General features: G+C 41.1%; 1 protein-coding gene across 2 annotated transcripts in view; it reads left to right on the forward strand.

Annotated features, from left to right (window-relative positions):
- Window positions 1-9,239, forward strand: part of cacng3b (calcium channel, voltage-dependent, gamma subunit 3b) — a 32,436-nt gene extending 23,197 nt beyond the window's left edge. For both annotated transcript variants that reach the window (XM_071474157.1, XM_071474158.1), the window contains one exon: window positions 1,023-9,239. In XM_071474157.1, the coding sequence (XP_071330258.1) occupies window positions 1,023-1,534 (512 nt within the window). In that variant the 3' untranslated portion in view covers window positions 1,535-9,239. The remainder of the gene's footprint in view (window positions 1-1,022) is intronic.
- Window positions 9,240-14,200: the final 4,961 nt, after the last annotated feature.

Genomic DNA, 14,200 nt, shown 5'->3' on the forward strand with positions numbered 1-14,200 from the left:
AATACAAGGGTGGCCACTGCATCCAAGATAGCAACAAGGGGTTACGTTTTGTGTAGATGTCTATGAGTGTGTGTAGTTGTGTTACTGTGGAGCCACTTGAAACAGGGGACGTGCAGCAGTCAAATATTTGTTGAAGGAGCCCGTTAGGCATCTAAAACACACAGAAGAGCCTCAGTGTGAGGAGTCGCAGTGTGGAAAGTGGACACAGCAGCTGACTAATCAATCAGCAAGGATACCATGATGCCACTGTGATGCACTGTCAGGGTGTGAGAGGGCAAACACACATACATACTCACACACATAATCTATTTACAGTGTCTCATAAACACACACGCACACACACACACATTTATGCTCTAGCCCCTGACACACAAAAGGCTGTAATTGCTGTTCAGTGGGATGTGTAGGGTCCCATTGGGATTTGTTGTAAATTTATGAAGCCAAATTGGTAATTATTTACCACAATAGTGTGGAGCTGATTCTGGTTAATTACAGCTGGCTAATTGTCCCCATTCTGTGCGTTCCACCACACTGCATGAACACTGTATTGTGGACTAATGATATGGAATAAGAGGGCCCAGCTGTGTGCAATGACTCTCTCCAGTGTTTCTATCAAGCTCCACTCCCTCTCTCTGATGTTCCCCTCTCTGTACGGTTGTTTATTTCATTTGGCTGCTTCACCATCGCTGCTCCTCTCTAACCTTTTCTCTCCACTGCTCTCACTACTCCGTCTCTCTGCCTTTGTGATATCCATTTTGTTGACCGCTTTAGTCATGCTAGCAGCACCAATGTTGGCCAGCCGGTCCACCCCTCTGGTCCTGACTAAAGTGTTTATCAGCATATGTTAGCATGCTAATAAGGTACACTGATGGTGAACATGATTACCATGATACCTGTGCAACATCAACATGTCAGCATTGTGACTGTATTAGCATACTGGCTTTAGCAGTTAACTGAAAGCACCACTGTGCCTAATTATCCAATCTCCTGTTATTTTTCTCTTTCTCTGCTCCCCCCCCCAGGCCTCAGTAACATTATTGGAATTATTGTGTACATCTCAGCTAACTCGGGCGACCCAGGCCAAAGCGACAGCAAGAAGTCCTACTCCTACGGCTGGTCATTCTACTTTGGTGCCCTCTCCTTCATCATGGCAGAAATGGTGGGCGTGCTGGCCGTGCACATGTTCATCGAGAAGCACCGTAAGCTACGAGCCAAGTCCCGCACAGAGCTCATCAAGAAATCCGCCTTCAGCCGCATCCCCTCCTATCGCTACCGCTTCCGGCGTCGCTCCAGCGTGCGTTCGTCCGAGGCCCCCAGCCGTGATGCCTCACCCCTGGGGAAAGGCGGCTACACGGGGCCTGCCGCCTCCGAGATGCCTATGTACACGCTGAACCCACGCGAGGCAGGCAACGCCGGCAGCAAACCAGGTGGAGGCATGGGCGGGCTGCTCAACTCAGAGAGGGAGTTCCTCCAGAGCAGCACGCTCACTAAAGACTACAGCAAGGACCCCAACCGCAGGACCACACCTGTCTGAGAGGTGCTGGCTGCAGATATCGCCCAATCAGAGTATCAAAGAGGATGATGATGAGAAATACAGGGGGAGTGTGGGCAAAAGCAGGGGCCACACAGGGTTACCGGGTGGGAAAGGGGTTTGATAAACTTCGACTGTGAACTGTGAACTTTTAGCCTTCGAACTGTGAATCCTGAGCCCTGTGAGAGATTCAGTGTGTGTAGCAGGGCTGGTTCGATGGAGAAGTTGTTCCCAACTCCACTTTACCACATATCTCTGTAGTTGTACTTGTAACTCCTTACATATGAAGGTACGTTCAATTTATGTTCATGATTTTTATGTTCATAAATTGAATTTCTGGCTTTTTCAAAGAGGAAACAGAATTGAACATAACAAAAAGTCTACGAGCATATCGTAAGTCTGGGGCAACTTCTCCTAAAAAAGAAAATAATGTGAACTAAAGGAGAAGAGGGAAGAGGTGAGAGATCTCTTTGTGATCTCTGACCTTCTGACCTCTGTCCTCCTGACCTTTTAGATAGCAGCAGAGTTGGATCAGTGCAGGGTGCTCTGCTATTTAATGCTATGTAAAAGTGAGGAAGTGAACACCTCAGGATAGGGATTGATTCATTTTCAGTTCAGCTGAATTCAAAATATGAATTGAAGATGCAGTTTGTTCGGTTTATGGCAGCACATTTGTGGCACTACTTATTATTTTCTATACATATTGTATATATACTCCTTTCATACTGATTGATTTTATTTAATGATGGAAAAGCTCACTTCATTACTGACTGAACTGAAACTGAATTGAGCTCATTCCTGGTAACATTTACCCTCATCTTTCTTCTCCCAGTTCAATTATTAAACCTGCAAAGTGATTTTTTTTTTCTTATGAAGGGGAAAGAGTATACTGACTGCAGATCAGCTGCTATTGGGGAAACGGTGTGACTCAACAACTAATGAGTCTCTTTTAGATGGTAATGTTATAGACCATTGGTGCTTCCTTTTACTCCTGTTTTCAGCCACACAAGTCTTCTCTTGATTTATTTTTTCACCTAAAGCTTAAAGAGATGATGAAATATTTGTCTGTCTGTCTGCCTTCACTCATCACCTTTCACTTTCCACATTTTTCTGTGTAGCTCCATAACTCACCTCACTGCCACCCTCTGCACACCCTCCCACACCTCCTCTCACCCTCTCTTTCCTCTGAGGGACACTCCACTAGATTTAGGTCCTGTCTTCCATTGGTGTTGCTCATAGACTAGTCAAGTTTTCTGGGGGTCGTTGGTTCAGGGTACTGTGGAGGGGAGACCGCTGAGCTGTGAATATGCTTTAAGGCAGAGCCAAAAAGACATTAAACAAACAAGAGATGGACTTTTTGTTTGCCCACTACCTCTTGGTGAATATCTATTAGATTCATTTAATATAAAGTTTTCTTTACTTGCGAGAACAATTGTCAAAATTTCAGCTGCAGAAACAAACGCTGAGAAAATGCTCACTTCAGTCTAAAGTACATGTCTCTCTTCACCAATGGAGGACCCGTTGAAACTGAAATTGTATGTGTCACACAATTTTCAGATAGATAGATGGAACTGCATTATTCAGAGGATTTGTGGTCCGTTCATTCAGCCGTCACTCACAGCCTCTCCTCCTTTTTATCTCCCTTACATGCGCACCTACACACTGCACAAATACACACACACACAAGCCTAAACACGTCTGTCAAATGTCTCCCGGCTGTGACGTCTACAGACAGTCATGGCCCTATCATATTCCAAACACCTGTACAGTTTTTACTGTAACAGACTGTAGAGGCACATCAATGCATTTCTATTTATCTCTGTCTCTAGCTCTCTCTCAGACACATACACACGTTGCATGGATGGGTTAAAAGGCAACAATCATCAACCATGCAAAAAAGCACTCGAACATACATTAGGCAGATGTGATCTTAGATTTGGTTGACTTTTGATCTGGATTACAAACAAAAAGTAGATCAGACACATGAATATGAGATTCACGTGATTTCTTGTGAAAGGTTTTGATGCAGACTGTAGTGCCCATGTGATTCAGAGTCCAGCGAGAAGAGAGAAGCTGAGTTTATGGTTGGGAAGAGCAACATGAAAAAGACAAAATGAGAGATGAGAGGTGCAAACGAGCCAGGCTCAATTTCAAACTTCAATAAACCTCCAATTTTACAGTGATGTTTTAGAAAACTGAAAAAGTTAGTTGATGACATTGAGCTGATGTATCGGAAGTCTTGGGCCACAGTGGCTGTGAGATTATTGTGTCGCTAAAATTTGAATGAACCCATATTGTGTCTGTTTGCGACTGGGAACTGATCACTTCCCCATCAACACACACTGAAAGTTGATTCAGTAATTGAACCGCACATTATCAGACTTGGTTATACTACATACGGTACTGTATATGTAGCTATTATTTACACACAGCCACTTCTCCACTGGTAATCTGTCGCTACCTCTACCCAATTGTTGGATTAGCAGATAAATCTCCTACCTTGTTACAACACATACCAAGACGCAAAAAGATAGAAGACTGCAACAGTGAAACAACAGCTAGTGTTGTCTGATTTCAGGAGACTACATTAATCACCTCACTGAGTAACACCTGATCACACACACATCAACATGTACACGCTCACACAAGCGGAGGGGCTGTGTGGTGAGAGGGAGGTAAATGAGCCATGAAGCAGAGAGAAAGAAACAGAGAAAGAAAACATGTTGCAGGGAGAGTTGTGAAGAGAGAACATAAGTACCTGGTTAATGTTCACAGCATTTTTCTCAACAATTTTTCTGGGACTTTGAGTAACAAGTGAGTGCGAGGGAAAAAAAACGCATTTTTGTTTGCTTCGTTACCTCCCTAAGCCACCATTGCACTGTTTTGTATAAACTAAATATGAAACAACACTAAGCTAATACCATCGCACCACAACTTTGACAGTTACTACCCTGATAATAAAAGATGTTTTAAACCTCAGACATACTGTTTAATTTATGACACTGCTGTTTTATCTCCTGTCTTTTACGCCATAAAGGGAGCTTAAAGGGACAAACGTGCATCACTATGGACTTGCTCTTGCTGTCCTCCACATGTAAATATTAATTTTGCAAGCTAACTACAACATCAGCAGTTGTCATGGGCTGTGAAAGGGAAAAAACTGCTTTTCTCCAAGCAAGGGCTTTTAATTTTTAAAGGACAGGAGCACACAAGGGCTTTTTACGCTCAGCGCTGCGGAGACATCGTTTTAAGGGTGTTATGTTGGAGTGCAGGAAGGAATGGCAAAGTACATTTGCACAGGAACAACTGTTTTTAAACCAGCTGAATAGCTAACTAACATTATAACATGCTTCATGCAAAAGAGAAGTGGGGTAGATAAAAAAGCAACAACTGTACTCTACTGCTCATTAGGACGTGTGAGCTACTGGTTAGCCTTTAGCTGCTTTTTGGCTAACTGTAGGTTAGATGCGTAACTTTCTGAATAATTAGAGATGAAGAATATTGCCTTAAGTAAGGTAGGATAAAAAATATTATTATTTGAGTTAGCTTAAGGATCAAACATATATTAGCAAAATATTGCTGATCATACTTGATGCCAAATATTACTTAAAATGTTTCCTGTGTATCATGGCCTCCAGGTTAGCTTTAGACCATAGGTTCGCTGCTCTAAATACTCTTTTCAGCATAGGATTTCCAGCAGTACACTGACTCAGCAGTAGTAGCTATGTAGCTCAGCACATCAAGGGCCCCTCGGATCCTAAGGGTCTGTCCTGAGGGGTCAAAGTTCAAAACTGCCATCCATGAGCCATGTCAGCATTGACCTTTCAAACCATGCATGTCATATCCATCCGCTTCCAGTGCTTACATTCGCTGTATCTCTAATCGAGTCTCAAATGGCACCCTAGTCTCTATACTCCGTAGGGACACTCGACTGCTACATTTAAGACGCCTTACATGGGTGTGTGGGCCCATGAGCCTGTGCTGTGTTTAACGATGTTTACTCCAATAGAGCACAGGGTGCTTTTTGAGACGAGACCTCTGTCTATCTCTTCTTACCGCCATACAGCTTTGATACTCTGTTATCAACAACAAATAATTGTATTATTAGTAAAAGTTATTCTATTCTAAAGGTGCCACTGTGCAGAGGATGACAAACTCTGTCACATATTATAGTAATTAATGTATTAATGGGGGGTTTGATCGAAGGGAGCAGAGTTGGGAAGCAGGGGTCGTAGTCTTTGTAATATTATATTATTATAGTTTCATTTTCTACTTTGATGTGGTTTTTGAGATTGTGTTGTTATGATCACATCTGAAGCCTCTGACAGGAGGGACAGAGGAGAGGAGGAGACAGTGGAGCGCTTGGACGATTTCTCATGGACGTTAACCTCACCTCACTGGTGTCAGTGAAACACTTGACTCCACAAAAGCAAAGCACACACATACATGCATTCAAAGAAAGGTTACTGTACTATTGAGGACTTACTGACCATACTCATTAACCTATAACCTTAACGTAATGTATTACAGTCAAAGGTTCTGTTCCCTGGTACAGGTTCTCTGTGCAGAAGATAATGCAATTAAATATAACAGCCTATAAAAATACTATTATGAAGCTTAAAATATCCATCTTTGTTAGCAAAAGAGTGGGAACACTTTACATTGTAACGGACTCAAGTACAACTCAACTACAGCCTCAAAAATACCATAGATTTTAAGTTTTTCACAGAACTAGGTAACTAGACTCACAAATAATATATCAAATATGTCAACAAAACATAACTGCTGATTAGAAATGTAGTCAAAATAATGCACCTTAAAAGAGCTATTTGTCAGAAAGAAGCCATGTTTGGCGGCAGAGAAAACTTGCAAATAGCCCCTTTCACAGGGACACGCGTATTTAGATGGTTATGGTGACAAAAATACAATTACATTTTATTGTGTTGGTTTTTTAATTGTGTTGGCACTTTCAAATCACTCAGTTAAGGGCAACACCAAAGGAGCCCTTGAGCAAAGCCCGTTCAAGCTAGGAAATTTCATTCATTAGTTTTATTTACTGTCCTTCAATATATTCACATTGCGATTAAATAATAATATATCAGAACACAAATTTTGCTTAAAATAAAACTACATAAAACTCATTTTGCAAATTAAGACCACAACCGAAATCAAAATACAAAACGGACCCTGAAAGAAACAAAAACTTGCTTAATGGAGGATTTCTCTAGCATGTATTGTATGGAATATTGGTCCTCATAAGTATAGAAACACAAGAACACAACACACAGCATACACACTCTCATTAATTAACAAAAAGACATTCATGTGTGTACACACATACACTGAAACACACACTCATACAGTACACACACAGCTTCGGCTTCTCCCAGTGCGATGTGGAGAGAAGTACGTCCTGTTAAAAGAAAAACCACTGTGTCATGTTTGGAGAAATCATTATGTGTGTTTCTTTGGGAGAAACACAACAAACTGTGGCTGATGTGACTCTCCTCATGGAAACTTCAAGTACACTGAGCCTGCTAATCCAGCAGCGAGGACCAGAAGAACTGTTTGAGAAATGTGAATTTAATGGAATAGTTGTGAGACAAACACAAGTACTCTACACTTTGCACTTGCCACCAACACACAAACACACATAAACAACACATACAAGGTTTCTGTGTGAGGGGGCTTATGGGTGAAATCATGTGCCTGCATGTTTGTGTGTGTTGATATTCACGTGTGTGTTTGTGTGTATGTGTGCGTGCAGTTAGCCTCTCCTCACCCATGCACCCAGTGCCTGCCTGTCCTGCCTTCAGACAGCACCCAGATCAGCCATGGGGCTTCCAGTATAACCTCCTCTGCATTCCCACAACCTTCACCGGTTGCACTGGGATCAGTTTTAGAGCTAACTGCCCCGATCATTCCTCAGCAGACGCAGCCATACAAGCTACAAGGACTGTTTTGGATTCAGAGTGTTCTGGTGGAGTCTTTTTTTTTCCTAATTTTTGGACTGTTGCTCCTTTAATTTGACGCGCCTGCTGTTAAAATCTAACTTGTTTTCTGACCGTGTTGTCTCTGTCTGTGAGGCTGATTTAGGATCGGCAGAGGGGACTTAGCAGGATAGACAATGATCTGTCAAGTCCCTAATGACAGCTAGTCTTGAATCAGCGCAACCTGCTGGAGCCTGCTGTTCCTCGTGTTCTCAAACCTAGCAAAATCAGCCAAGAAAAGGAAAACCTACAAGTTCAATCTGCAGCCTTGCTTGTAAAATTGTTGTGTTATTTGAGGATTTGTCTATCACAGCTTTCCCACGACAGCATTTCAGATGACACAAGAGGTCATCCCATTTATACTGCCAGTTAGAATTAAAACTCATATTGTTAATGTGGGACAATATAAAGAGAGAGGTAAATTGTTGGTTTCTAACACAAGTTCCCTGAATTCCATGTGATAAAAAACAGCAGTCATGATTTCAAGACATATTCTGGCCATGGTGCCTATTAAGCCCATTTTCCAGATTCCTTTCCTCTCCCTTAATGATTTCCTGTAATTTGTGCCAATCTTTAGCCCTTTAGCTAGAGGGATTTCATACTTGTCACATATTTTATTTTATATTTTTACACATACATTTTGACAGGGAGTCCAGAGTGACTGAAATCTGCTTTTTACGGTTTTGCCTCAAACCCCACATTCAGACAATGGTGTTTACATGCCGAACATATAACATATATAGGCTGGCATGGTTGACTGACCAAGGATGAAAGGCCCAAATGGCAGGATGTTTCACCAGGCTTGGAGAGTTTCGCTCTGCATCAGCTGTATTGAGGCTCCCTCTTGCACAATTTGCTTATGAGCGGTAGCATCAGACATGTTAGAGGTTTCTTCTTCTTCTTGAACAAGTGAAATCACAAGTTGGTAAGAAACTCAATGAAAAAAAAAATTATAATGTTTTTATTAATGAAATAATATATACAACAGAAATTTTCAGAGTAATTCCTACAATGCACATGAGATATACTTATTGGATCACTAGTCAGATTTTTGTATCTGTATTTCTCAATCTCTCATCTGAGAAAGCCACGACCCAAAGAGACTAAATTGCCCATCACTTTCTACTGAGCCACGGTGTAAGCAACGCTGAGAAATCACAATGTCTGTATCACTGAGTGCACAGACTGCAGGGTTTTTAGCCATGATAGCACTATGGCCTATGGGTGGCAATGTTGGTTGATGATGGTTTACCACTTTGGTCCTGACTGAGATATCTCACCAACTATTGGATGGATTGTCATATTTGGTACAAACATTTAAGTCTCCGTCAGGATGAATTGCACCTACTATGGTAATCCCTTAACTTTTCAGCTTGCGCCATCATCAGGTCAAAATTTCAAAATTTGTCCAGTACTTAGGTGTATGAGTAAATATGTGCAAAACTAATGACATCAGCCTCGGCTTTATTTAGTCTATTCAGTGCTAGGTAACAAGCAAACATGCTAAACTAATATGGTGAACATGCAAAACATCAGCATGTTTGCATTGTCATTATAAAAATATTAGCAAGCTGACATTAGCATTTATCTCCACACAGTTGATCCAAACTAAAGCCTCAAAGGGCTGAAGACTCTTAGTCTTGTTATTCAAAGTAGTATTTAAAAAAAAAAAAACAGTTTAAGTGGTAAATAAGTAACCTGACTTTGTCTATTTTGAACTGACCTGAGGACAGTTAGAAAAAAAAAATGCCAGAGCACCAACTCAGGAGAAGATACATGATTATGTATTAGTTAGTTGGTTTATTGATTCAGGTTTGCATTTAATTAGTGTAGTAAGTACCGAGATGGAGCAGTCTTTTCACAGGATGGCCACATAATAAGAGAAAAAGACCCAGAAATATTATTATATGTTTGTTCTTTGTGTGGCCTCACATAGCCTCGCAAACGGTAACATGTTGTTTTTTTCAGGGACTGTATTGTGCAGGCAATGTAGCAGTTTGCTTTGAGGCTATTCAGATGGAGATAAGGCGAATAAATAGCAACCAGCCGTTACTGTGTGTCTTGAAGGGTGACACTGGGGGATCATCCGTGTTACCTTGCAGCAGTGATGAAAGTGAAAAACGAAAGCCTAAAGACAAATGTGCAGCTGGAACCCGAAGTAGCATTAATAAACAAAATCCCCCTAAAATGAGGGTTGTAATTTTGAAACACCTAAAAGCATGGTCACAGGTGATATGTTTAAAGGTTAAAGATGATCAACTGTTCTGAAAACTAGTGTCAGTGGGCAGCTTCTTATCCTGCTCCATATCTCTGAGCCCGATCATGAGATACTTATTCCTCTATAAACACACACACATGCATGCAGAAACATGCTGGCACTCACATTTGTCTTTCTATACACAGGCACACTGACTGTAACTCCCACAGTTCACACACACACACACACACACACACACATACACACACACATAGCTGCCAGTCAGTTTCACTGTATACTTTATAATGTAAACCTCCAACTAACAGCTGTCTGACACGGACACATGCTGTGAATAAAAGCACACTTTTACTTACATGATATAAATATGATTACCTATATCTAGAGAGAAATAATATTATATACAGTATAACAATTAGAAAATAAAGAGTCACCTTTTCAAAGTGCCTGTGGTGAGTTCATTTTGTATTTGAATGTGTGTGTGAATATATGAGGCATTGCTGTGTGATTATTCTTACTTCTTTCTCTCTCTATCTCTCCCACACATAAGTAATACCCCAGTTTGATGGTCCTTTTTCTCAACAAATGAACACCATCTAATCTTTATCAGAAAGCTAACCACACACCAATATAAACCTGGACAATATGGATTAAAAAAAACAGTAGGCACACTCTTCCCTGAACCTGCGCACACATACAGACACATGAGATGTGTATCAGCTGTGCTGTGTCAACTGTTCTGAATTAGCTGTCCGACAGATAACATCTCTTCTTATCTCCACAGCCACCACACAGATGTCTGAATGACGGAGAGAAAGAGGGAGGGAGGTAGATGAGAGTTAAGAGTGAAATTGTTAATGAGGAGACTGTAGGATGTGCCAGTTTCTAGGTGTTTGAAGGCGGTAAAGAGAGAAAATCATTTTTAAGGACAAAAATGCCACTCGTCTCTGATCAGGTTGTGAGAGCAGTTTATCCATGTGTGGATATCGTGGGTGACTTTACAACCTGATCATCCAGGTAGAAAATAGGAAAAGAAACCAAAATAATTATAATTAAACACAAAACCTTTTTATTTTTCAAATGTTTCCACCTCTAAAAATTCAATTCAAATTCATTCAAGTCATTCTTTGTCTCAACTACTGCTCACAACTTATATACAGAACATGAAACTTGTGATGAGGAGTCACAAGGAGATCTTGCTTTGCTTTAAGGTTTCACAAACAAAAATAAAGATGAACAGCTGATTGAAACCTTAAACCAGAGAACACTCAGCTTGTGTTTTTTCAAGGGACAGGATGCCCACACCATGCCGTCCATCACAGGTAAAAACTGTTGTGATTTCTGCTTGGACAGTGAAGACATGAATGTAGTGCAACAATGAACTTCTTGGCAAACGTTGCTGCAGTAGTCCATTGATTCCTGCTGTACAATATCAGGAGGAGTCTCACTTTGGATGTGGTCCAGGAACTCATCCGTGAACTACTGCGACTCTCATCTTCATCTGGCCCTTCATCCGCAATCGGATCTCTGCAGATAGTCCAGAACGCTGCTGTGCATTTGGTGCTCAACCTCACCAGATTTTCCCACACCACTCACCATCACTCGCGACTAACATCCTCTTCAAGACCCTGCTGCTGGTCTATACAGTGAAGGAAACAGCTTCTTCCTACCTTCAAACTATGGAAAAAGTCCACCCACTTCATGCAGTGATTTACCAGGTGTGAGAAGGTGAGATGTAGGCAGTGTTTGGACATCTCTCTCAAGTTACAAACTCACTCAGATCAGTTATTGATATTAATTAATGGTCAGATGATACGACTATTTTGTTTCGTGAATATACCAAGGCTGCACTGAACTTGCTCTCAGTTTTATTCAGGATGCACAATTTCTTAACATCTAGCACACTAATGCATCTAAACGAGGCCACTGAGTTCCAGGCCAAATCAGCGATGGATTGCTTGGAAATTCCTGAGGGCAATCACACTTACAGACCAAAAGGACAAGAAATAAGGAAAGTAAGTGCAAAAGTTGAAATATGTGTTTTCACGTTTGAAGACCTCCTTAATTTGGAGGGTCAGCGGTGAGTGTGTGTGATGTGAGAAGGAAGGATTCAGTGAAGAGCTCAGAGATTCACCTGATGAATATTCATAACTGTGACGTCACCGATGGAGCTCCGTGTCGTCGTCATAGAGATTAGCGTGGATGACAGGATTATTGGAGAGTCACTGGGATTGGCTGCCACTCTGCTTTTGTTCCTCTTAACTGCGTCTAAATGTGTCATTTTGTCACTCAATCTCTGCTGCTGCTCATCTCCCCTGCTGCAGAGATATCGTGACTGTTGCCCAGATTTCATTTTCCCATTTTTCTTTTTCCCCTTTTCACCCTGGATTTCTCTGCTATTTTTTCTCCTCCATGATCCTCTTAGCCATTTTCCTCTCTGCCACATTTTTCTGTTTTGAGATCCCACCCTCCTGTCAAGCAGTATGGTACTGTAGTAATTGCTTTCTTCAGCTCCATTGGCCCAATAAGAGAAAATTGTCCCTTATGCTAATAGCCCATAAAAGACGGAGCATTTCCCAGCAGGAATCCCACATCAGATTATTGTGCTGTACCAGACAGTAATGTCTTACCTCATGGGCTCTAAAAATAAAACAGAAATTTGTGAGGAAGAATTAGTTCTGAATACTGGCAATCATTTTACACTGTGTTACCAGTTTATCAACATTGTTTTGATTTTATGTAGTCCAGTACAGGATCACCACAAACATCAGCCCCAAAAATAACCATAGAGTACAATCAGAAGCTCTATGACTCTATGAATTGTGTATTTTGATTTCTCTTCTTGATCTCAACCACAAATTTTCTTGATCTTCACTTGGTGTTAAGTCTTTTCTCATAGGAACTGTTGACAGCTGGTTATTATACTGTATGTAATAGACATATAATTTTCTCACTACATGTCAGATCCAAACCCTTTCACTAACTTTCACAATAAACCTATTCTGGATAAAATTGAATGATTGACATTGTGTCCCCAGAAGGTAAGTTGGTAGGTAGATGCTAAACTGATTTATGTTCACACAACTTGAGTAATACACATTCACACACACACACACACACACACACACACACACACACACACACACACAAACAAGCACAAACACGGACACACACAGAGACACACACACACCTGGCAATGTGGCACACAGTAGTGATATTATGCCAGACAAGCTCCTGACATAAGTGTGTGTGTTTGTGTGTGTTTGTGTCCCAGTTGGATGTTGCTAAAACAGCTGTTTTAGACTGAATGAGGCTCTGAGGGAGAGTTGCTGCCAGCTTTGATGTCTAAACTATCTTTATCTATCTATCTATCTATCTATCTATCTATCTATCTATCTATCTATCTATCTATGTCTGTCCTCTATGAGTTGGTATTATTCTAGTTCATAGTTTAGTTTGTGAGTGTGTGTACTTCTGAGTGCACCTGCTCTGCAAAGTCAGCAGGCACCGTTTTTTTGTGGTTTTGGTAGTGCTTAACCCACCAATGTGTGTGTGTGTGTGTGTGTGTGTGTGTCCATGTTTGTGCTTGTGCGTGTGTGCATGCATTCAGCAGAGACATGCAGAAAACACCTGATGTCAATGTGTGCAGTGTTGAATGCACATTGATGAAAGCACATGTGCATGGTAAGTTGCCTCATCTGTGTGAGTGCATGTGTTGTATAACTTCTGTCTGTGTGTATTGTACCTGAACATGAAACACTCATATAACTCATTATGTGCACAAACTGTTATTTGAGATCATACCTATTGTCCTCCATTTCATTCAACAGAAGCATTCAATTACATTTGACAAAAATGTGTATAAACACTTTCACACTTTCAAACTCTATAAATGTTCCAGTAATTTAACCTGTTTGGCATCAAGTTTAAAAAACACCAGAGTTGTTTTTTATGTGAAAGTTGTTTGGACAATCTGTGTTCTTAGTACCTGGTAACCTTTTTGGTAACATTGCACACAGCACACATACTATATTAGATTATAGTATACATTATTCTATTAATAGGTATCTTGGCTTGCAAAATTTACAGTGAAACGCCCCCTGAAAATCCCCTTTACCAACCACCAGCCATCAACATATGGGATAACAAGACCAAGAGTCTACAACCATGCTAGTGCCTCTGTGGGGCTGTTCTTTGAGCTAAATGCTAACTAAATGCCAATGTTTAGAAGGTACAGTGTTTACTAATATCGCCAGTCTGGACCAACGTGATGGAACAACCAGCTGACACTGACATCCCTGGAGTCATAAATCCTAAATCACGCGATTTTGGTCCAGTGTTGAGGATTGAACCTGAAGACACAGAGCATCAGATCAGTGCCAGACCTGGTGGACAAATCTTGATTTAAGGACAAGAGATACGTCAGTTCTCTGAGAAGGGCAAAGTGAGTGAAGAGCACTCTGA

Source organism: Trachinotus anak, unplaced genomic scaffold (genome assembly GCF_046630095.1).
Source record: "Trachinotus anak isolate AG129_WGS33_773 ecotype Australia unplaced genomic scaffold, CSIRO_AGI_Tana_v1 ptg000003l, whole genome shotgun sequence".
Classification (NCBI taxonomy): domain Eukaryota; kingdom Metazoa; phylum Chordata; class Actinopteri; order Carangiformes; family Carangidae; genus Trachinotus; species Trachinotus anak.